This window comes from Camellia sinensis, chromosome 14 (genome assembly GCF_055761805.1).
Source record: "Camellia sinensis isolate YWXY chromosome 14, ASM5576180v1, whole genome shotgun sequence".
Lineage (NCBI taxonomy): Eukaryota > Viridiplantae > Streptophyta > Magnoliopsida > Ericales > Theaceae > Camellia > Camellia sinensis.
In genome coordinates, this window is record NC_138974.1 from 90,849,750 (window position 1) to 90,874,612 (window position 24,863).

The window sequence follows — 24,863 nt, forward strand, 5'->3', positions numbered from 1 at the left end:
AGCGTTGATAATGGTGATGAAGATGGCACATTCAGGATTTAAGGTTATTATAAAAACTAATAGATTTAGAGTTTATATTAGTTGGTTATGAAAAGTAATAAGTTTAGGGCTTACAAACATGGAATACATATAGTTGGAGTTGGAGGTGGGGGTGAGGGTAGGGGTGGGTGTCCAATATTATAGAGTATTAGTTCTTATTGATAGGTGGGTGTTTCAGTTAATAATGTCTTTTAATGTAATTTTACTTTAAGATATAATTGTAATAAAAAAAATTATAAAATGGGGGGTCCAAAAAATTTTGGCAGGTGCTAATAGCAGCACTCATTTTTATTAATTGCTTGAGGTTCATCTTTTCTTTTCAATTTTGTCCTTTCATTTTGAATAATTTACTAATGGTGATCTATATGTTGAGTTAAGGTTTTTTCATAATTATGCAAATATTCTTGGTCAATTATGCAATAGGTTTTTTCGTAATTATGCGAACATTCTTGGTCAATCATAAAATAAGTTTTTTCGTAATTACGTAAACATTCTTGATCAATTACGAACCATAAATCTTTTATTTTTTTAACAAATTACAAATACCCGATAAAGTTTGTTTAAAGTGTGAATCGGTCCTATAATATTAGAAATTATAATTACCGTTTGTTATAAATTTTCATTTAACACAATACTTTGGGGGGGGATAAAAATTCTCCTATGCAATAATAAACTATCAAAATTATTTATTGAAAATTATTTCTTATATCATTAAAAGCTATTAATTGACTTAATGATTTATTTATTAACAAAATGGTTAACTGAAAAATATTTTTCATAATGACTTACTTATTAATAAAACTGGTCATTTGTTATGCGAGTATGATTTATGTATTAATAAAATTAATTATTTGTATATATATGTATTTTATTTTGCTTCTTTATTAGTTCAGTGAATTACCTTAGTAGTTTTTTTTTTAGATGAAAGAATTATTTTAGTATTTGTTTTATATTTATCTGTTAAGAAAAGTTACATACCATAATCCTTTTTTTTTTTTTTTTATAAATTTGGAAGAAATGTTAAAAACTTATAAATTTACCCAAAATGATATGATAATAGAATTAGAGTCTACATCATTAGGTGTATAACAAATCAAAAAAAGATACATATCATACCACATAATTCTATTATATATCTAATGATTTATTTTATTATATTCAATTTCATAGAATAATAATTTAATTTTTAAAAAATTATCAAAATACAAAACTTAAATATACAGTAATAATAGCCCGTGCCTTGAGCTACTTGAGGTTTGTCTTTTCTTTCTAATTTTGCCCTTTCATTTTAAATAATTTACTAATGATGTCCTTTATGTTGAGTGAAGGTTTTTTTCGTAATCAAACAAATATTCTTGGTTAATTATGCAACAATTTTTTTTGGTAATTACGAAAACATTCTTGGTCAAATATGAAACACATTTTTCTGTAATTACGCAAACATTCTTGGTTAGTCATGAAACACAAATCTTTTATTTTTTAACAAATTACAAATACACTCATAAGATTTGTTTAAAATATGAATCAATCATATAATACTAGAAATCATAACTATCGTTTGTTATAAATTTTAATTTAGCACAAAAAATTATTTATTGAAAATATTTCTCATATCATTCAAAAATGTTAAATGACTTAATGATTTATTTATTAACAAAAGGTTAACTGAAAAATATTTTCATATCATTAGAAATTGTTAATTTACTTAAAGATTTACTTATTAATAAAATTGGTCATTTGTTATAAGAGTATGATTTATGTATTAATAAAATTAGTCATTTGTATGTATGTATATATATATATATATATATGTATTTTATTCTGATTCTTTATTAGTTTAGTGAATTATTTTAATATTTTTTTTAGATAAGAGAATTATCTTAGAATTTGTTTTATATTTATCTGTTAAGAAAAGTTACACACCATAATTTTTTTTTTTTTTTAAATTCGGAAGGAATACATCATTAGGTATATAACAAATCAAAAAAATAATACATATCATATCACATAATTCTATCATATATCTAATGATTTATTCTATTCAATTTCATACAATAATATTCCAATTTTTTAAAAATTATCAAAATATAAAACTTAAACATACTGTAATAATAGCATGTGCCTGGACCTTTTCAAACTAGTATATATATAAAACGGAGAATGTTTGCGTAATTATGAAAAAATCTGTTACATAATTGACCAAGAATGTTTGTGTAATTACGAAAAAACCTATTTCATAATTAACTATTTTGTCAATAAATAAATCATTAAGTGAATTAACATTTTTTAATGATATGAGAAATATTTTCAATAAGCAATTTTAATAATTTATTATTGCATAGGAGAATAGTTTTTTTTTTTCTCTGAGTGTTGTGTTAAATTAAAAATTATAACAAACAATAGTTGTAATTTCTAATATTATAGGATTGATTCATATTTTAAACAAATGTTATGGGTGTATTTGTAATTTGTTAAAAATAAAATATTTATGTTTTATAATTGACCAATAATGTTTGTGTAATTATGAAAAAACCTGTTTCGTAATTGACCAAGAATATTTGTGTAATTACGAAAAAAACTGTTACATAATTGACCAAGTATTTTTGTGTAATTAAGGAAAAGATTGTTACATAATTGACCAAAAATGTTTGTGTAATTACGAAAAAACCTTCACTTAAGATATATGCCACTATTAATAAATTATCCAAAATAAAAGGGCAAAATTGAAAAGAAAAGACGAATCTCAAGCAGTTAAGCGGTTCTTATATATATATATATATATATTTAGAGAGAGAGAGAGAGAGAGAGAGAGAGAGAGAGAGAGAGAGAGAGAGAGACTCGAAGAAGAACAAAAGGAGCTAAGGGGAAAATCAACGTAATCTTGTAGAATTCAAGTAGAAGGTATGAAATTGAAGCTAAATTCTTGTAGTTAATTCACCTAAGAGTTGAATTCAAGAAGTAATTTGAATAATTTGCATGTAATTTGTAAGAAATTGTTAGGAAGATGATGGTTGAGAGGGTAATTTTTGGGAAAAATTGGGCCGAGCCGCGAGTTGGGCATTGAGGCCCAAAACGCGAAGGACTAAGTAAGAAGGCCGCGATAGATACTCCGGCCCAGAAAGGCAAAGTTACTCCGGCCTTGGGAAGACAAAGTTACTTCGGCCCAAGGAGGTGAAATTACTCCAGCTCGAGAAGAGATATTTACTTCGACCCAAGGAAGAGTAAAACTACTCCGGTCTTTAGGCAACTTACGGTTAGGCCGGTCTCTGAGTTGGTCCGGTCACAGTATGTTCTGAGAAGGCCGGTTTCGGAGTTAGTCCGGTCGTGACTTACAATGGTTAGGTCGGTCAGAACTTGTTACTTGGAAGTTTGATCTAAGTGCGTCAAGGGTGAACAGAACAGCCGAAGTAAGGAGTTAGGAGAGAAGACCGAGCTAAGGATAGTTCGGCCCTCTGTGGCTCGGTATAGCCAATTTTACTTCGGTCAAATGGAAGTTCGGCCATAAAGAAAACCATCCCACTTGGTTTAAGCAGTGGGGAAAGGTGTAAAAGGATAAGCATTATCCTTAGGAGAATGAATCCTAGGAGGACTCTGCATGGAGAAATACAAGTCCTACTAGGATTGTGCCATATGAAACTTATAAAAGCTCACAAGCATCACCTTGGAGGAGGTAATTGAACACAATCTTTCTGAGAACTTAGAGCTTTGTCTATTTGTCAAGTTTTCTGACTTAGGCATCGGAGAGGTTTCCGGCACACACCCGCCGGCTAGCTCATGTTTGTGTTTTCAGGTGACAAAGCGACGTCGTACGGAGGAGCGTGGACTTGGTCAACAGGATTATACGAGGAGAATTATTTCCTCCCCGTACAATTGGCGCCGTCTGTGGGAAGAACAGACAAGAACAAAAACCTCTTGACTAAGCTTCTCCTTTTCTCATTCAATGGCACACATTGAAGACTTGCCGCAGTCCGCCGTCGACGGACTAACTCCAGAGGGGGGCGCAAGGCGCGAAGGATTACCCTCTGTCCCTCCTATGGCAGATCTGGAGCCCCAACAACATAATTCCAGGAGGAGTGGCAGGGGAAGGCGGAATGGCAGCCCTCGTCACTCTCAAAGTCCCGACAGGCAAAGGAGGAGGATTGATCCTCAAGCCCTGGAAGATCGCGTAAAGGAACAGGATGAACTGATTCGGATGATGGCGGCGGACATGGAGGCCTTGAAACGCCAGATGAAGACTAAAGATGTGGCGACAGGAGAGGGGCGCAAGCACAAGACGCCCCCTCGCCACTCAGAGAGTCGTAGTAGGAATACTACACCCTCCCAAGGAGAGAGCAGAAGCCTCAGGACAGGCGACACTCACTCCTTATCTTCAAGGACTCGTCACTCCAGGTCTGAGAGGACGAGATCCGAAAGATCATACACTGAAGGAAGCACGTATTGGCCTTCACATTCACACCAAACCAGATCCAGACAAACCGAGCTACCCAGGTCATCCGACTTACGAACCGTGCTAGAAGAAAAAGCACGATGCAAGGAAGATGCCAGGGCAAGGGATCCACACCGAGTTTCGGCCTTACAACGGTTGGCTCCTCGGACGCACGGAAGCGTCGAGATTGGAATGCCAATACCGCGACCGGCCTACGAACCAACGGACAAGGCATTGGCAAGACTACAGACCTCGCCGTTTGTCCCAGCGATCGAAAACGCACCCCTACCATCAAGCTTCCTTCAGCCGAAGTTCAATACATATGAAGGGAAGACGGACCCGTATTCACACTTGAGCCACTTTCGCCAAGTCATGGCCGTGTACAGGCGAAACGAGGCCTTAATGTGCATACTTTTCCCATCAAGTCTGGGCGACCTAGGCTTGACTTGGTTCGAAAAGCTCCCAGAGGGTAGCATAGCCTCCTGGGCCCAATTGGCAGAAGCGTTCGTAACAAGGTTTCGGACAAATACTAAGACACCGGTGGAGACAGACCAGTTACTCTCCATCGACATGGGTGAAAAAGAGACCCTCAGATCTTACAACAGTCGCTACTGGGAGACATTCAACCAGATTGGAGACTGCCCCACCAATCTGGCCATTGCGCAATATAAAAGAGGCCTACCAGTAGGAAACCGATTAAGGGACTCGATCACCATGACGCCACCCCTCACCATGGAGGCCCTGATGGAAAGAGTGCATCAGCACATCAGGGTAGAAGAGGATGGCGCGCGTGCTAAAGCAAAAACAAGTACGACCGCAGCACCAGAAAAAAAAACCCCTGCCAAGGTCAACACGGTCGACCGAAGTAACAAAGACGGGCGTGGCAGACGAGGTAACGGAGAAGACCCAGACAAAAGATGGTTGAGAATCCGCACTGCCATAACCACGGTGTTCAAAAAACCAATATATCGAATTTTAAGCGAAATCAAAGACAAGCCTTTTGTCAAGTGGCCAGCCAAGCTAGGGGAAGGTCAGAAAAATTACGATGACAGATCACGATGCACCTTCCACAAAGAAAAGGGGCACCGAACTGAGAATTGCATGCCACTGAGACAGCACTTGGAAGAATTGGTGGCAGCAGGCCACTTGGACGAATACATTGAAGGAGGAGTGCAGCCGGCCCCCCAAGATCATAATGACCATCCCAATAGAATGCCAAACGATGCACCACCTCAAGGCATTATCAATGTAATTCATGGAGTTTTTGAACCCGAGCGCGTATGTGAGCTCAGAGGTTCAATCAAGAAGGCTGAGCACTTCAGGGAAATATTGAGTGCCCAACCTGCCATCAAGAAGGGGAGGACAGAGGCAGCTAACGTCATGACCTTTTCAGATAAGGACTTAGAACGAATTTACTGCCCCCATAATGATGCCCTGGTCGTCACTCTCCGAGTCAAGGATTTTGACGTCAAGCGGATTCTAATTGACCAGGGTAGTTCATGTGAGATCATGTATTACGACACATTCAAACAACTGAAACTGCAAGACAAAGACTTGGCACCTGCAGTTTCTCCCCTGATTGGATTCAACTCCATGCCAGAGTGGCCCGTCGGCAAAATAATCCTTCCAGTCAGAGCAGGAAGTGTAACAAAACAGGTGGAGTTCTGGGTATTGAAGGTCCCCTCCACCTACAACATCATCCTGGGCAGAACATGGCTGCATGCCATGCGTTCCGTAGCGTCATCATACCATCAGGTAATGCGGTTCCCCAATGACGCCGGTATAATTGAAGAAGTCTATGGCGATCAGATCATGTCAAAACAGTGCTTCGCCACAGCGAATGGAAGCCGAGCTGCCAAAGGATACGTTCATTCGGTGGAAGAGCCAGAAAGTAATGAACTATTCGCTGACGTCGGCAAAGAGGCTGATCAGAAAGCGGTGGAAGACTTGGTGGAAGTAAACATAGATGAGAAGAACCCGGATAAGTTCTTCTTGCTTGGCTCATCATTGTCCAGCACTGAGAGATTAGAGGTCTTGGAATTCTTGACCTCTAATATCGAAGTGTTTGCCTGGACACCTTATGACATGCCAGGCATTGATCCAAACTTCATCAGTCACCAACTCAATGTCCACCCATCCGCCAGACCAGTCATTCAACGCACACGTAGATCGGCACTCCACCACGCCGAAATAGTGGCAGAAGAGGTAGGCAACCTGCTGGAGGCAGGAGCGATCAGGGAAGTGCACTACCCAAGATGGATCTCCAACACCGTCGTAGTGCCAAAAAAGAATGGTAAATGGCGTGTCTGCGTCGACTACAAAACGGTCAACAAGGCGTACCCAAAAGATAGCTTCCCTCTACCAAGGATAGATCAACTGGTGGACCTAACGGCAGGGCATAACCGTCTCAGCTTCCTGGATGCATACAGAGGCTACCACCAGATCGCCATGCATGAACCAGACCAGGAGGTCACATCCTTCACAACACCAAGGGGGTTATATTGCTACAAGGTCATGCCCTTTGGCCTAAAGAACGCAGGGGCGACATTCCAAAGGATGGTCACCAAGATGTTTGAACCATTGTTAGGCAGAACAATGGAGGCTTACATCGACGACATGGTGGTCAAAAGCAAGGATAAGAATGACCATCTGAAAGATTTGGGCGAGATGTTCCAGATCCTGAAGAAACACAAGTTGCGCCTCAACGCGTCCAAATGCGCATTCGGAGTGGGATCTGGCAAATTCTTGGGCTTCCTAGTGACCAACCGAGGTATAGAAGCAGACCCCTCTCAGATCAAAGCGATCCAAGAACTGGAGAGACCAAACTCAGTCAAAGAAGTGCAGCATCTCACTGGAATGGCGGCCGCACTCAACCGATTCATAAGCAGATCGTCGGACAGACTACGACCGTTCTTCCAAGCTTTTAAGGCCAAGTTTGAGTGGGATGAAGAATGCGACCGAGCTCTGGAAAGCTTGAAGGAGTACATGTCTTCCCCACCACTACTTGTTACTCCAGTTCCTGGTGAAGAACTCTTTTTGTACCTGGCAGTTTCTCAGCACGCAGTTAGCGCAGTGTTGGTTCGTGCAGAAGGAATACAACACCTACCCATCTTTTATGTAAGCAAGACATTGTTGGGAGCCGAAACAAGGTACTTGCCCTTAGAGAAGCTAGCATTAGCGTTAATGATGGCATCCAGAAAGTTGGCGCATTACTTTCACGCCCACACCATAGTCGTCCTCACAGCTTTTCCACTAAAAGCTCTGTTTGAAAGGGCGAACTTCAGTGGGCGAATTTTGAAATGGGCAGTAGAATTGGGACAATTCGACATCAAGTTCCAACCCAAGACCGCAATAAAAGCTCAACCTTTGGCAGACTTCGTTGCAGAGTTTACTCCTGGAAGTCATCATATCTGCCCAGTCGACCTAACTGACTCAACCGAACTAGGGACGGAAGTTGACGCCGGAATAGCGCAACCCCTAGTGGAAGGTAGTCCATCAAGCACAAAGGCAGACCATACTAAGGACAACAAGGAGCCAAACAAAGGCTCACCAGTAGTTCAAACAGAGGACGAAGGGCAGACAGTCAACCTGGACTTTGAAGAAAACACCATTCTTGACCTCACGACATCGTCTGATCCTTCCACTTGCTGGAAACTATTCGTTGGAGAGATGTGGAAGCTCTTTGTGGATGGAGCATCCAACCGACATGGTTCAGGGCTTGGCATAGTCCTCATCTCTCCAGACGGCCTGGTTATAGAGCAAGCAATCAACCTTGGCTTCCCAGCATCCAACAATGAAGCGGAGTATGAGGCGCTTCTCGCAGGACTCAAATCAGCACACTTCATGAAAGCAACCGAACTAATGGTATACAGTGACTCTCTGCTGGTGGTAAACCAAATTTCTGGCGAATACGAAGCAAAGGACGACAGAATGGCCAAGTACCAAGAGCTAGTCAGAACGGAGATCAAAAAGTTTGATGTGGTAAGAATAGAACAAATTGGCAGGGAGGAAAACAGCCGAGCGGACGAGCTAGCAGGCCTTGCCTCAATGGCAGATACATCAATCCCTCATCCATTACTCGTCGACTTCTTACCAAAACCAAGCATAGAAGACCCCGAAGCAGAAGAAGTGTATTGCGCAGAATTAGGCCCTTCTTGGATGGATCCCATCATCCTGTTCCTAAAAGACGGCATCCTACCAGAAGAGAAAAAAGAAGCCAACAGAATAAGGGCGAAGTCGCAGCGGTTTTGGCTATCTCCATCTTTGGCATTATATAAGAAGTCGTTCTCTGGGCCTTACCTCAAGTGCGTTCATCCCAGCAAAGTAGAAGCATTCCTGTTCGAAATACATGAAGGGGTATGTGGAAGTCATCAAGGGGGAAGGTCGCTCGCTTACAGGGCTATTTCACAAGGATATTGGTGGCCATATATGCAAGCAGACTCAAAGAAATACGTGAAGAAGTGTGAAAAATGCCAGAAATTCGCGCACCAAATACATCAACCAGCAAGAGAACTCCTACCTTTAACTAGCCCATGGCCTTTCGCAATGTGGGGCTTAGACATAGTAGGACCACTTCCAACAGCATCCGGAGGCAGAAAATTCTTTCTCGTAGCAACAGACTACTTCACAAAATGGGTGGAAGCAGAAGCATTGGCATCAATCAAAGAAAAAGATGTGAAGAAGTTTGTTTGGCAAAATATTATCACTCGGTTTGGCATACCAAAAGCACTGATCTCAGACAATGGAACTCAGTTCGACGGCAGAATCTTCAGAAGCTTTTGTGAAGAATACAAGATAGAGTTCTACAATTCCACACCGGCTTATCCTCAAGCAAATGGGCAGGCTGAAGCATCAAATAAAGTCGTCTTGGATGGACTAAAGAAAAGGCTAGAGAAAGCAAAAGGCAAGTGGGCGGATGAACTTCCTCACGTCTTATGGGCTTACCGCACCACACCTCGGCGATCAACTGGAGAAACACCATTTTCCTTAGCCTATGGCATGGAAGCAGTGATCCCACTAGAAGTTGGCCTCCCCACAATTCGAAGCGAAAATTTTGATCCAGACTTAAATGGAGAAGCCATAGCCTTAGAACTCAACCTTGCAGAAGAAAGAAGAGAAAGAGCGTTGGTCCACATCGCCTCATACCAACGAGAGTTAATCAGAAAATACAGCAAAAAGGTTCATCCACGACAATTCAAAATTGGCGATTGGGTACTGCGCAAAGTAATGGGAAACACCTTGGTCCCAGGAGACGGCAAGTTAGGCCCAAATTGGGAAGGTCCTTATAAGGTGGTCGGGTTAGCCGGCAAAGGGGCATACCACCTAGAGGACAAGGATGGCAAGGCAATCCCTAGGCCATGGAATACGGCCAATCTCAAGATATTTTACTTTTAGCTTTTCTTTTTCAAACATTATGTAATTTTCTCTTCCTTCAATAAAATGAGATTCTTTTTAGCACAGATTACTCTTTGTAAAAGTTAGCTTTCAAGACTTAAGTATATTGCAAGCATTCCATTCTAAGTTAACCGGAAAAACTACATTAGAGGTTGGCTGGATTAAACCAACACCCTTCCTAAGCCCAGGATAAGGATCCATGCTACAGGACATTTGGTCGGAATAACCAAAAACTAGAAGTTAGCTGGAAAAACTAACTTCAATAGTTGGCTGGAATAAACCAACACTTGTTACTCTTCAGCCGAAGTAAGTGAAAGGCTGAAGAGTGGTTGGCTGGAATAAACCAACACTTGTTACTCTTCAGCCAAAGTAAGTGTAAGGCTGAAGAGTGGTTGGCTGGAATAAACCAACACTTTGTACTCCTTAGCCGAAGTAAGTGCATGACTAAGGAGTGGTTGGCTGGAATAAACCAACTCTTGTTACACTTCAGCCAAAGTAAGTGCAAGGCTGAAGAGTGGTTGGCTGGAATAAACCAACTCTTGTTACTCTTCAGCCGAAGTAAGTGTATGGCTGAAGAGTGGTTGGCTGGAATAAACCAACTCTTGTTACTCTTCAGCCGAAGTAAGTGAATGGCTGAAGAGTGGTTGGCTGGAATAAACCAACACTTTGTACTCCTTAGCCGAAGTAAGTGCATGACTAAGGAGTGGTTGGCTGGAATAAACCAACTCTTGTTACTCTTCAGCCGAAGTAAGTGTAAGGCTGAAGAGTGGTTGGCTGGATTAAACCAACACTTAGTACTCCTCAGCCGAAATAATTATGTCGGCTAAGGAGTGGTTGGCTGGTAAGTATAGTTTAACCAACCAAAAACCGAAATAACACTTGGAGTAATAGAAGACATTACAAATGCAAGCATACACACAATAACCGGAATAAGAGAAGTAAAATTTTCATTGCAAGAGAAGTCATTACAAGGGGGCTTAGTTCGGTTACAAAAAAAAAAAAAAAAAAAAAAAAAAAAAAAAAAAGAATACAAAGTCAAGCGAAAAGATCTTCAATCTCGGCATCAAAGGCAGCATCAGTGACAGCTGGAAGACCGGTCTCTGGTGGCAGGACTCCTTCAGTCACAATAGTGGCATCGACCGGAGCCACAGTTTCATTTGGCTGTTCAATAGTCAGATCTTCCACTCTGGACTCCGGCCGATCTATCTGATCCACGTTTTCAACCGGAGTATCCTCAGAAGCAGAATCTTCGTCAGTATCTGAACCTTCAAGGAATTGCTGCTGCATGGCATCCGCATACCCCGCAAGGGACTTCGGTATAAAGTACTCTGGAGGGTTGAAGACCTCGGTCTGTTGATCATGACCCAGCTTCTCCACAGCCGCCCTCCAGCCGCACTTGAAGAAAAGCTCCTTGGCGGCATCGCATTGCTTGACGTAGGCCTCCTCTGCCTCCTTGAAACCTCGCTTGTACCCCCCCTTGTCGACCGCATCCATGTTCTTTTTCAGTTCGCTTATTTCGGCGTCCTTTCTCTTCTCAAGCTTCAACAACTCCCGCAAATACTTGTCCTTCATAACGATGGCAGCTTTCTGCTTCTCCGCTTCCGCCGAATTAACTAGATCGGCAAGACGGCCGTTCTCCGCTTCTAGCTCGGCCATTCTCTTTTCGGCTTGTAGTAGTTCGGCCGACTTTGCTTCGGCTTCCGCCATCGCCTGCCTTGTGGTTTTGCGGAGTTCTTGGACTTTCCTATAAGTGACATTGTTCTTTTGCAAGGCCTGGCAAAACAAAAATCTCATCTCAGCCGAAGTAAAAGTTAGAAAAATTTAGACAGGAAAAAACAGACAGAGCTACTTACCAAGATCATGGACTTGGAAGCAGACCGAATTGATTTCATCTCGGTGTTCAGTTGCTTCAAGTGGTGCTCCATGTCCTTGGGGAGGCACACACTTTTGGCCAGATTAAAGGCCAGTTGGTGGTCTTTTTCAGCCACGACCGAGTCAGTGGCTTTGATGTTTCGGTCATTGAAGATCAAAGGCGGAGCCCACTTCGGAGATCGAGCTCGGTCAGTTTGCTCTGGTTGGGAGGCAGGATGAGGACTTTGGGGGACGGATTCGACTTCATCAACAAGTTGTTGTTCGGCTGACGTAGATCGGGCGCGTTTTGAAGGGCGAGATGAAGAAGGCCGTTGTGAAGGAAGGGCCACGACGGCGGGCTGCACCTCAGTAGTTGGTGTTACTTCGGCCCTGGTTGTTGCGGTCAGGAGGGCCCTAACTCTGCTTTTCTTTGTCATTTCTTCTTCAGCTGATAGTGGGACAAGTCTCATCTCGGGCAAAGTTGGGTCCGGTTCTGGGTCTTCCTCGAGAAGAAAATCGGTTACCTTTGCTTTCCGTCGACCGCTGTAACGGTAGGTCGGTTCGAAATTGAGAAGCTTGGCCCAATCTCTTTCTTTAATCCGAAATGCAGCCCGCAAGACTCCGAGGTTGGGATAGCTATACAAGGAATGGAGATGGGCGAAATCTGCAAAAAAAAAAGAGAAGTGTTAGTTCAGCTAATAGACTAAACAACCGAGATAACACACAAAACAGAAGACCGAAGTAAAATTACCAGGCTCTCCCATTTTCCAATTTATAGGTCGGCCAGGAATTTGAGCTTGAAAATCCTCAAAGTTCCCAGAGACCCAAAAGAAATCATCATCGTTAAGATCTTTGTCCGGAGTGTGCTTAATTATCTTCTCTCGGCGGCGGCGAATTCTAAGGTAATAGACCCACCCAGCATTCTTTGAGCCGATGGAATACTGATGGAATATTTCGGCTAGGCCAAGATTTAGTCCGGTTTGGTGGTTTAATGCGGCTATTCCCATTATGATACGATATGTATTGGTGGACAGTTGGGTGGGGCACAACCTAGTCTGTCTAAGAAATTCGCAGATTAGCGGTTGGACAGGAAACCGTAGTCCGGTTTCTATTATGGATTGAAGGGTAAAAGGGACGAAGCCTTCATTGTCCCAGGGAGTAGCGTCTTTCTTGGCCAACACCAGTTGGACGTCATCGGGAATCTGGTAATCTTGCCTAAATTCGGCCATACCACCAGGGGTTTCGACTAAATATCTATACTTACCCATTTGTTGTATAATTTACGAATAAATTATTTCGGTACAAAAACTAGGCTCAGTAGCTCGGTTGAGCACACGCAGGAGTGCCTGGGCAACCTAAGTCTGCAAAGTAGAAAACAAAGGGGTTAAGCACAGATCGTTGGACCGCGCTACAAATTATAAGCAAGATATACAAATCCTACTTCGGCTTAGTGGGCTGGTTCTACCTCGGTTCATCAGAAGGTTTGTTAGCTCGGTGTTGAGCAGATTAGACCGGTTTATCGTCTAGGGGTAGCTTTCCGAGTTCGGTCTAAAAAACTAAGAAAGCTGGTTTAGCCCCAAGGCCTAAAACGGTTGTAGTGCGAATAGAGTTACTTCGGTTAAGCCTCTAGGGGCGGCTTTCCGAGTTCGGTTTAAAAACGAAGAAAACCGGCTTGGCCCCGAAGTACCTAGTTCGGTATGTGCAAGCTTGTTCGGTGATATTATCTCAGCTAGAGTGGTTCAGAAGAAACTACTGCTATTCCTACAAGTTCTAGTTCGGTTATTTTCTGAATCTATCTACATACATAACACAAACAGTATCCTAGTTCGGTTGGGATGTGATTCTGGATCAAAATCGAGTTTTCTCTAGGGTATATGACATATACTCATGGGTTATACTGGTTTCTTCATAAAAGTACGAAAGCAAAGCAGACAAATGAAGAAAAATGTTTGCAAAAAACATACAAAACAAAGCTATACAGATACGAAAGCAAAACAGAACAAGAAGGAAAGAGAATTTGTTTACCAGGTCAAAGAAGGGACTAAAGTTGAAAATCTGTTGCAGTAGAAAGAAGAACTCGAGCCGCAAAAAAGCAGAGAGAGAGGATGAAGGAATATTAAAAGTGAAGATGCCCTAGCCTCAGGGATCACTTTTGTTAGAGAGCCCAAAATTTGGGCGGGAATTGTTTCAAGATCACAAAGCACGAAGACGGCGTGACAGCCGTCCTTAGCCAATCGGAGCCTGCCACGTGTCACTGGAATGGGAAGCGTTACAGGCACTATGATTGAAGAGACGTTTTTGACCGGACAAACCAGGGCCCGGAGTAAAATTAGCTCGGCTGAAAAATTCGAGGGTTTTTAGCTCGGCTGGAATAGCTTAAAACGACGGCAGCTCGGCTGATAAACTGGTAATCCCAATCATGCTAAGCAGATGGAATTAAGGGGCAATTGAGAGGGTAATTTTTGGGAAAAATTGGGCAGAGCCGCGAGTTGGGCATTGAGGCCCAAAACGCGAAGGACTAAGTAAGAAGGCCGCGATAGATACTCCGGCCCAGAAAGGCAAAGTTACTCCGGCCTTGGGAAGACAAAGTTACTTCGGCCCAAGGAGGTGAAATTACTCCAGCTCGAGAAGAGATATTTACTTCGACCCAAGGAAGAGTAAAACTACTCCGGTCTTTAGGCAACTTACGGTTAGGCCGGTCTCTGAGTTGGTCCGGTCACAGTATGTTCTGAGAAGGCCGGTTTCGGAGTTAGTCCGGTCGTGACTTACAATGGTTAGGTCGGTCAGAACTTGTTACTTGGAAGTTTGATCTAAGTGCGTCAAGGGTGAACAGAACAGCCGAAGTAAGGAGTTAGGAGAGAAGACCGAGCTAAGGATAGTTCGGCCCTCTGTGGCTCGGTATAGCCAATTTTACTTCGGTCAAATGGAAGTTCGGCCATAAAGAAAACCATCCCACTTGGTTTAAGCAGTGGGGAAGGGTGTAAAAGGATAAGCATTATCCTTAGGAGAATGAATCCTAGGAGGACTCTGCATGGAGAAATACAAGTCCTACTAGGATTGTGCCATATGAAACTTATAAAAGCTCACAAGCATCACCTTGGAGGAGGTAATTGAACACAATCTTTCTGAGAACTTAGAGCTTTGTCTATTTGTCAAGTTTTCTGACTTAGGCATCGGAGAGGTTTCCGGCACACACCTGCCGGCTAGCTCACGTTTGTGTTTTCAGGTGACAAAGCGACGTCGTACGGAGGAGCGTGGACTTGGTCAACAGGATTATACGAGGAGAATTATTTCCTCCCCGTACAATGATAATTGAATTAGATATACATGCATAGTTAATTTTGTGAAGTTTTATCATTTTGAACATGATTTCTATCATCTTTGTTGAATTTGAGAGCTAAAATGCACATGCATCATTGATTTTTAAAGTTTTGAAAGGCTTAATTTCATGAATCCATGAGTTCGAGTTTACGTTTTGAGAAACAAGAAGAAAAGAGTTGAAAATTCTTACATGCATGAAAATTAAGTTTCAGTTTTGTTAAATTTATGAAGGTTTGAGTAAATGGTTAATAATTGATCATGTATTTTTGATTGTTAAAATGTTTTTATATTTTTGAGCAAGCCATGCAAGACCCTAAGTTTTGAAATTACATTTGAATAACTTTTCTTCAAGTTTTGGAATCCAGAATTCGTATAGGCCACTTGAGTGGTAAAGTAACCGCACGAGCGCCCTTTTTGTACATCTAGTATTTTTGCAAACTACTCGAGTGACCTAGTATTCACTCGAGCCTACATTTGTGCCTTCCAGAATATGTTTTTGCAGACCAAAGTACTAAGAGCATGCATTCACCGCTCGAGTGATCACCTTGTATCCAGCATATTTTGAAAAACTATTTATGTCCATATTTCCATCCTTTTTTATTTTTGAGCATTCTTCGGCATGAATTAAGCCTCATTAAGAATTAATAAGTTAACAACCAGCTTAATGAAATAAGTAGAAAGGAATGATTCGATTAAACATTGGGTTTCAATGTGTGTGTTTATGTGATAGTGTGTAGGTTGATCTATAGAGGTGTGTCATCTAATCGAAATCACTGTGAATAATATCTTAGTAAAGATATTTTCGTAAAGTCTATCTTCTGAATGTTCTATTATATATGATATGCTTTTCTGAAATTATGATTTGTTAAAGATGAATGAGCTTTCCATTTATCTGACCAATGTGATATCTGTTAATGAAATTAGTATTTGCCCGATCAATGTGATATCTATTAATGGAATTATTATGATAAGTATATTTGTTGGACCCAAGTTGTTCCATATGTCTGCTTTATTTGTTTTGACTATTTTTTCTAATATGTCCGTAATGTTTCGGACCTATGGGTCTCTTTGTCGTTCCGATGCAACTGTAATGATTTGGACCAAAGGTCGTTCCGTTAAGTATGATTCTTGCTTGTATGGTCTGTTTAATGTTATCAGAATGTTTTCCATTATCTGTTATTTTTAAAAAGGTTCTGGATATGGTTCTTTATATAGCTCTAAATCCGTTAATTATCTTTTATATAAATTTTGTAACTCATTCATTAAATCCTTTACTTTGATGGTACTCATTGATGTGACAACCCAAATATTTAATTAACACCACGTTATTACCAAAATAAAATAACAACAACAACAACAATAATAATAATAATAATAAAATATATAAAATAATTACATAGCTATACGTGCTAAGATGTAATCTAATTGGACATTTGTGTGTCAAAAGTGTGATTAATATATTGTTTAAGGTCAAATCGACACAACGATTAAGGCCCATTTTTGCAACATTGGTAAAAAGTCAGCTTTTTGACTTTTTAACTTTTTTAACCAAAAAAGTCATCTTTTTTACCCAAAACAACCCAAAATTTTACCAAAAAAGCCACCAAAAAAGCTAAAAAACTAATTTTTTACCAACTTCTCAAAACACTCCTAATTATGATAAAAGTTTGGGCCGTGTAGAATTAAAAGAAAGGTGTGCAAGATTTGCTGAAGGGAAAAGAGATAAGCCATCTGTGCTGTCTAGAGCCTAAGGGGGGTGAATCATCAACTTAGGGTCATAATTACAGGGTGATTCACCACCCAGAGACATATATATACAGCGGGGCGTGTGAAGTCAGTAAAAATGAAAGAAAAAGGGGGGGAGGAGAAAGGGAAAGTAAGGAAACAACCTCGAAAACTCAGCAAAAATAAGAGGAAAATAGTAGGAATCAATATTAAAGTGAGTTATATTATACTTTGAATTATCATAACATATTTTACGTATGGTTCGAGTAGTCATAATTTATTTTATGCACTCCATGTTCTATAAATTATATTAGTATTTTAATTACGTTAGTTATTTTTTAAACCCTATTTGCTTAAATTGAAATTCATAGATATGATTGTAATGAAGTTAATTATCTATTTAATTATTTTCTTACTTTCATTTTATCTCCGCATGCGTCACTTAATTTGTTAAAATTAGAATTAATTAGCAAGTTATGATTCAAGCAACCAAGGGTGACAATTAGGCTCTAATTTACGGATTTGGGGTCACTGCTGTGGTAAATACACAGCAGTGACTGTTGTGGTTCATTTTGTGGTGTATTATGGGATTATTTTTATGATCTGAACCGTTCATTTTGTAAGGTTTGTTGAGTGCTTCAAGCTTACAAAAATCATATTAATCGGATACCAATAACTATATGATTGATAACCAAAAAAATAAACAAGAAGTTTTTCTTTTAAAAAATAGTATAAAAATATGTAATTCGATCATATAGTTGTTGATATTCGATTAATATGATTTTTGGTAGGCTTGAAGTACTTAACAAATCCTACAAAATGAACGGTTCAGATCATAAAAATAAGTCCATAATGCATCACAAAATGAACCACAACAGTCACTGCTGTGTATTTACCACAGCAGTGACCCATAATCCCTAATTTACTTCATTTCCCTATATATAATAGGTGAACATCAAGAGGATCAGCCTTCGAGTCTGCCTTGGAGTCCACCCATTTTGTGAAGTCAACCGATGAAGCACCTTCGCGTTGAGACTTTAACTTTTGTTTTTGTTTAGAGCAAGTGTGACCAAGTCATGTATACGAGTTTGTGTTTTGTATATCTATGAATTTGTACTCCAAGATTATGTATGTTTTGAAAGTGGGTTATGAAATATATATAAGTTTTATGTTCATGCCTTTTGTGCATAGTCAGTGGTGGAGTCAGGAAACTAAATTAGAAGGGACACTTATTGATTATAACTTAATTTTTTTTTTTCGATAACCAACAATAAGAAAATAATAATTTTTGAATTAATATTAAGTATAAAAACTTGTATAAATTATTACAAAAGTATTTCATATAAAATTTTACAATTAATTTCAAGTAAAATCGAAAAAAAAATATTGCGTATAACTAGTGTATCACAGACAAATGTAAAAAAGTCATATATTTAAGTCTTAATATAAATTATAACGGACAATACTTTCAAATGGGAATTGGATTGCATGTCTCACATAAATGTATATGTACATATATAGATATTGTGACTCCACACATACATGACTCCTACAACTCTCATTTTTATCCCAATCACTCATAATGTGAGGCCCACACATACATAAGTAAACCTTACACACATCAAGGGCCAAAATCAAATTGGGAGTCATGAAACTCCCAAAAAAGGAGGTCCCAAACATTTCTCTATAACATATTTAGAACACTAACTATATATTTGGGGATTTAAATTTTACTCAGGTTTTATTTGGATAATAAATTTGAGTATTGATTGGAAAGGGAAAAGAAAAATATTGGTAAAATACAGTTATATCTCCTTAATATTTTACGTATCTTTTTGCTTTCTTTATAACATTTTACCTACATTTTCGCTTTCTCTTTCCAAATCTCTACATAAATACATGTTCCAAACATAACCCTTAAACAACAAAACGGACAAGAGCAAGGCAAACCTGAAAGTTTGTGAGCTTGCTCTGGGGTAAGTATAGCTGAGAAGCCTCTAAAGCTTTTAGTGTAGTGATGAATTGCAACCTTTTGTGCTCCCTCAAAACTGCTCAAAATCCATTCAAACAGAACCATTGAGTGTGTTTTTAACAACTCATACCGAACCTCTTCTTCTTATTCTTCTTCTTCTTCTTCTTCCATTTTTATTTTTATTTTTTCAGTATTCAATGTAGAAATCGCTAATATCAAAAGCTGAAAGTTTGAATGAGTTGAGGAACATCACATGCCTTCCAATAACTGAAGTAAGGATGTCATGGTTAGCCGTGATCACCGACTCTGAGTTGGGGTGAGAGTGAAGCCCCATGTAAACTATGTAATGCTGCAAACAAAGCATTCCAAAATGAATCATTTCATTTCAAGTGTGGTTTTGTATCTCACAGAGGTATGTATGTATGTATCTGTGTGTTATATATGTGTCTTATCGTTTTTTTGTTATAAAGCAATGAAACAATCTCAAAAATTTTATTATCAAACACATCTTTGATTAAAGAGGAGATTTGGATTTGAAGGTGCATAATTGCATAACGGTGGCAACATCACTCCTCTGAATTTCTGCGATCATAGTTGTTAAATCGGGATATGAATCAACTATCCTCTTTTTTGAATTGTGTATTGTAAGATATTTTAACATCAATAAAGAAAGTTTAAAAAATAAATAGAGTTCTAATAAATTCATCAATAAGTATAGAAACACAAATATCAAAGGTAGAATGTGATACAAATGTCTTACATGGGGAGGGTCTTACATGAGGAGGGTCCCATATAATGTGAGACCCACCTCATGTGAAATATACGTGTCACATTTTGTATTTGGTATTTATGTTCTTAATATTAATTTTTTTTATAAAATAAAAAAATTACAAAAATAAAGGTTCATTGAAAGATAAAATGCATATAAAATATATAATCCTCAATACTCAATGCATGAAAGTTAAAATACGTATACTATCTTTACTAACCAATTTGGCTTTAATTAATTTACAATTGTTAAGCTTTGGAAGAGCTTGTTCTATGGCCTCGTTTGGGAAGGGTTGATTTAGCCAAAAAGTCAAAAAGTTATCAAAAAAGTCAAAAAATTAACAACTCATACCAAAAAGTCAAAGATTCTCTTTTCTCTCTACTTTTTGCACATCTTTTCATAAAAAGCCAAAAAATAATCTTAAACATACTAGTTTTTTTTAACTTATATTTTAGCCAAATAATCAAAAAGTTACTAAATTAGCCTGTTCCTAACCGAGGCCATAGTAGAAAATGAAAAAAACTTTAATCGATGTAAGCAGTTCTACATCAAGAACACAAGATATTTAATACCAAACTTTTTTTTGGGGGGATAAATACTTTAATACCAAACTAGACAAGTAGATATTTGTCAAAAAGGTGGAGAAAAATAATAGGAAAGTACCATTCTCATATTAAAAATATTCTTTTTAATAAGAAGAAAACTTTCTAATAATATTAAATATAAGTTAAATTATTTTTTTTCAAAATTGCTAAAAAAAAATTAGGTATTCATGTACGTATTATATATTACATTTTCTTTAAAAATATCAAATTATAAGATACGTATTGTAAATCGTAAAATACTTACAACACTACTGCAATACTCCCAAAACATTGGTGTGACAAATGTGCATGCATCGCATATGATGAATGGTGGAACAAATGAAGAAACTAAAAAATCGGGCGTAGAATTGGACATAGAAGGTATCTACATGAACAAAATTTCTTAAACAAATTCTATGAAATCTTATCCATTCATATATATTCTTCATTTTTTCCTGTGCTTGATTTCTGTAATCATTTGCTGCATGCACATGCATCGAGTTTTCACTGCAAAACTTATCTACAAGTTGAGGAACTCTCTGTGTCTCTCTCTTTACCTTTGTATTGGCGGTGGCTCCATGTAGCAATATTGCAAAGCTGAGAAACAAGAGGAGGGTGAAAACTTTAACTATCATATTGTCAAACAAAATCCTATAGTTAGCAAATTCTAGAGAGTTTGAAGATGTGAAGAAGATGATGATATGTTATTAGAATGTTGCAGGCCCTTTTATATGCCAAAAACAACGCTTTAAGCCAAAAATAAAATAAAATAAAAATGCTTGCCGGCTTGGTCTGTGTTTTGGGTTTTAAGTTTAAAAGCATAATCTTAGATCAAGCTATAAACAAATAATGGATTTCAACTGCATTTAGTTGGAATGGAAGATCATTAGCCGGCGACTCTTGCTTTCAAAAATTTTAATTACAAAAAACCCTAACCCTACAATTTGACTAATGCTATGTTTGTTTGAGGGATTAGGTTTGATGAGATTAAGATTATGACTAGATTAATTAAGGGGATTAACAATATGGTGGCAATAAGGTTTTTTTTTTTTTTTTTTTTTTTTTTTAAGATTTGTGGTGGTATTAAGTTAGAGATGTAAGATAAAGAATATACACTACCAGATTAATAATACCATCACAATAATTTTTGTTTATCTTACCATCTTTGAATGAAATTAATATATAAAATTTCATAAATACTCTTTTCATAGTTTTGTGTGATTTTATGTATTTTTATATATTTTAAGTGTTTATATAAAAATTATTATAAATAGTAATGTTATAATGTAACTTTATAATATTATTATAATAAGAGAAAGATTCAGTGGATGATCATTATATTATAAATATAACATAAAATAAATAATTAAAAAAAAAACTTGCTTCTTTTTTTTTTTTTTTTTTGATCAGCAAAGAAAAATAAACTTTATTGATGAATTAGAAGACTATTACATCAATAAGAGAAAAGAGAATGATGAGTGCAAAAAACATCATAGCGAACCAAATCAATTCCAACTAGGTTGGCACCGATAAAGCCGCCCAATCATATGCTAGCACACCATCAAGAGTTGGTGAGAAACCAACCACAAACACCATTGCCAAAACTACCAAAACTAACAAACTAACAGCATACATCCTCACACAGCTAGCAATACAGCATGAGCACCACAACAACCAGTAGCAAACAAGGAGCATAGGTTCACATCCTTCCTTACCAGCCAACTACCCATTTGCCTGCACCAGATCAGGTCAACATACAACATCAGTAGCAGCATACGACATCAGACCTGCAGCATACAACATCAGTTGGTGAGAAGGCCACTGACAGCATACACCAACAGACCTGCACTCATAAGAGCTATGCTTGATAGATTTACAACAGCCAATACATCCTCACACAGCTAGCAGCAACCAGTAGCAGACAAGGAGCATAGGTTCACATCCTTCCTTACCAGCCAACTAACCATATGCTTGCACCAGATCAGGTCAACCTGCAGAAGCTAAAACCATTGCTATTGCTAAAGTATATCAGGCCAGCAGAATAGGACCTCAGAGCACCTGTTTAGCCTAGAATTAACCTCATTTTGAAGACGTTATTCTCATAATGCTAGCATACTCTCCACAGCAGAATAACACCAGATAGGGGCTCTCAAACAAAGGCACAACAGAGGTGAACCAGCTAAGGTGAACAGAGCAGACACACACACACAAAGGCACAGCAGCAGACAGAGCTACACAGCAGGCAAAGCAAAATAGCAGACTTGCATTAGCACACTAAACAAGGCATCTAACCCAAACTGCAGATCTAAACAAGCCCCTCTCAGGCACAGCCTAATTCACCATAAGATAAAAGCTGCATACCATAATAGCCAACTACAGCAATCTGCAGAACACACCAAGGCACAAGCAACACAGACAAAGGCACAGCAGAGGTGAACAAAGCAGAACACAGCAGCAGACAGAGCTGCACAACAGGCAATACATCCTAAACAAGGCATCTAACCCAATCTGTAGATCTAAACAAGCCCCTCCCAGGCATAGCTTAATTCACCATAAGATAAGAGCTGCCCATCTACATACCAAAACTTGCTTCTTCTTGGGACACTGCGGTTGGATTGATTTTTCAATTCCATCTCCAACTAGGGCAACCAATTTCCATTCTAGTGTAGGATTAACAATACTCATCATGGAGTCAATAAAAGAACCAAACAAGTTGTATATGGTATTTATTTCATTCATACTCTAATCCCACCCACGAGTCAAACAAATATGGCCTTCAACATATATTTGTTTTATTACAGGTAAGGTAATTATTATTATTATTTTTTTATTTGGTGGGAGTATGCAATTGGATTGCTTTTGGAGTTCAATTTCATATAGTTGTCACTGAAAATGATTGACAAATTGTATTATTTTTTTAAACAAAATTTTATTTAAAAAAAAAAAACACATCCAAAATGTCCTGATAGTGAAGTTTTTGTCTATGAATTTTTTTTTTGAAAATTATTTTATTGTTTGAGTTTTTAAAATTTATTTTTAGAAGGGTTTTTGTTTGGCTTTAGTAAACTACCTTTTTTTTTTTTTTGTGTGTGTGTGTGTGCGCGCGCGTGCATATTTTAATTATTTTTTTTCTTTTAGATATATCAAGATTAGATGTATGTAAAAAAAATTCTAAAATATGAAAAAAAAAAAATCACTAAAAACAAACGAAAACCAAACAAAAACAACATAGATTTTTGTTCGGATTTTCAATTGTTTTTAGTAATCCTATTTTATATTTTAATCTATTTTATTTTATTTTTTTAACTTTTAGATACATCTAGATTACGTGCATCTAAAAAGTACAAATTTACAACAACAAAAAAAAATCAATAAAGACAAACGAAAATTCATCTAAAAACAATTCTTGAAAAATCAAACCAAATAGCATACGGAGAAAATTGGTGATAAAGGAGTGTATAAGCCATTAGTCCTAGTAGACGTTTGTTGTTGTTAAGATGTCCACTATTTGTGAAATTATTTGGTGAGAAGTCCTTTTGTTATTTTGAGATGACATTTTGTTTCAAATTTTATCCCTTAATTTATCTATTGACTTTTTTTATCTGTTGATTTTATTGATTATCTGTTCAAATTATTGTTGATCTATTCAAATTTATATCTATCCGTTTAAATTTTTTGACTATTTGTTCAATTTTTTGTCTATCTATTTAAGTTTTTTTTTTCCTTATATGATCAATTTGTTCCTTATCTGTTCAATTGTGTTCCCTATCTGTTTGATTTTTTTACCTTATCTATTTAATTTTTTAATCTTTTCAATTCAAATTTCCCTTATCTGTTCAAATATTTGGCTATATAAAATCTATTTGTTGAAATTTATCTGTTCAAAAATTCTATATGTACAAATTATCTGTTGAAATTCTATAATCTTTTTTCTATCTGTTGAAAATGAACTCAAATTGAATCTGTGAAGAATAAAATTTCACATTACATTCATAAAATTGAACAAATAGAATTCTCCATTTGTTCAATTTTTATTCTCAAGATCCAAGTTCTCTATCATCTCATTTCCTTTATCTATTCCAGTGCTTTGAATGTCCAACCAAAGAAGAAGATTTGAACCTATCTGTTTTCCACTCTTTTTCAAACCAAACTTCATCAACAACAACATTAACAACAATAACAACAAATTTGCTTCCATAATTTGGTATGTGAAATCCCTAAAAATCTCAGTAAGGCTACCAGATTTGGTCACTCCGACTAGATCTTTGCCATGGTCAACCAAATCTGAGTGCCAGAGATACGAGTGAGATGGAGGAAGGAGCGACGGTAGTGGCGGTTCAAATCAGAGAAGATGAAGAGCCTAAAAGCATCAAAACCCAAACCACCATGACAATTCGCAAAAACCCTAGAAATAAAAAAATAAAAAAAATAATCATACAAAGAGTAGTTTTTTTTTATTTTTTTTAAAAAGATTTCTTGGCCAAGTAATCAGCAATGTCTTCATCTATAACCTTCTTCGAAGACGACCTCATCCTCTTTTTCTTCCTCTTCCTCTTCCTCTTCCTCTCACGATCACTTCCATTGTGGGAATCATTCAAGTCCCTCGAAGTGCTCTGAGGACATTGACTACGGCGATTAAGACTCCACTTATCAGATCGGTGTCTCGGTGACAACGAGCCGTAGTTATCGGTCTCAGAGTCGGAGGGTGTATCGGAGTAGGAGTTGTCGCCTAATTTTCTTCAATTTTTGCTTCGACTAGTCTTGGAAGACAAAGCTTCTCTC

The 24,863-nt window shown here is 38.0% G+C and overlaps 1 protein-coding gene across 1 annotated transcript in view; it reads right to left on the reverse strand.

Moving 5' to 3' along the window:
* LOC114321457 (subtilisin-like serine-protease S) overlaps positions 1-22,769 on the reverse strand; it is a 95,644-nt gene extending 72,875 nt beyond the window's left edge. The window contains exons 1-6 of the mRNA XM_082905110.1: positions 22,662-22,769; positions 21,925-21,982; positions 21,797-21,815; positions 20,639-20,732; positions 18,986-19,077; positions 18,707-18,804 (exon numbers count right to left, since the gene is read on the reverse strand). Coding sequence (XP_082761236.1) covers positions 18,707-18,804; positions 18,986-19,077; positions 20,639-20,732; positions 21,797-21,815; positions 21,925-21,982; positions 22,662-22,769 — 469 coding nt within the window. The remainder of the gene's footprint in view (positions 1-18,706; positions 18,805-18,985; positions 19,078-20,638; positions 20,733-21,796; positions 21,816-21,924; positions 21,983-22,661) is intronic.
* Positions 22,770-24,863: the final 2,094 nt, after the last annotated feature.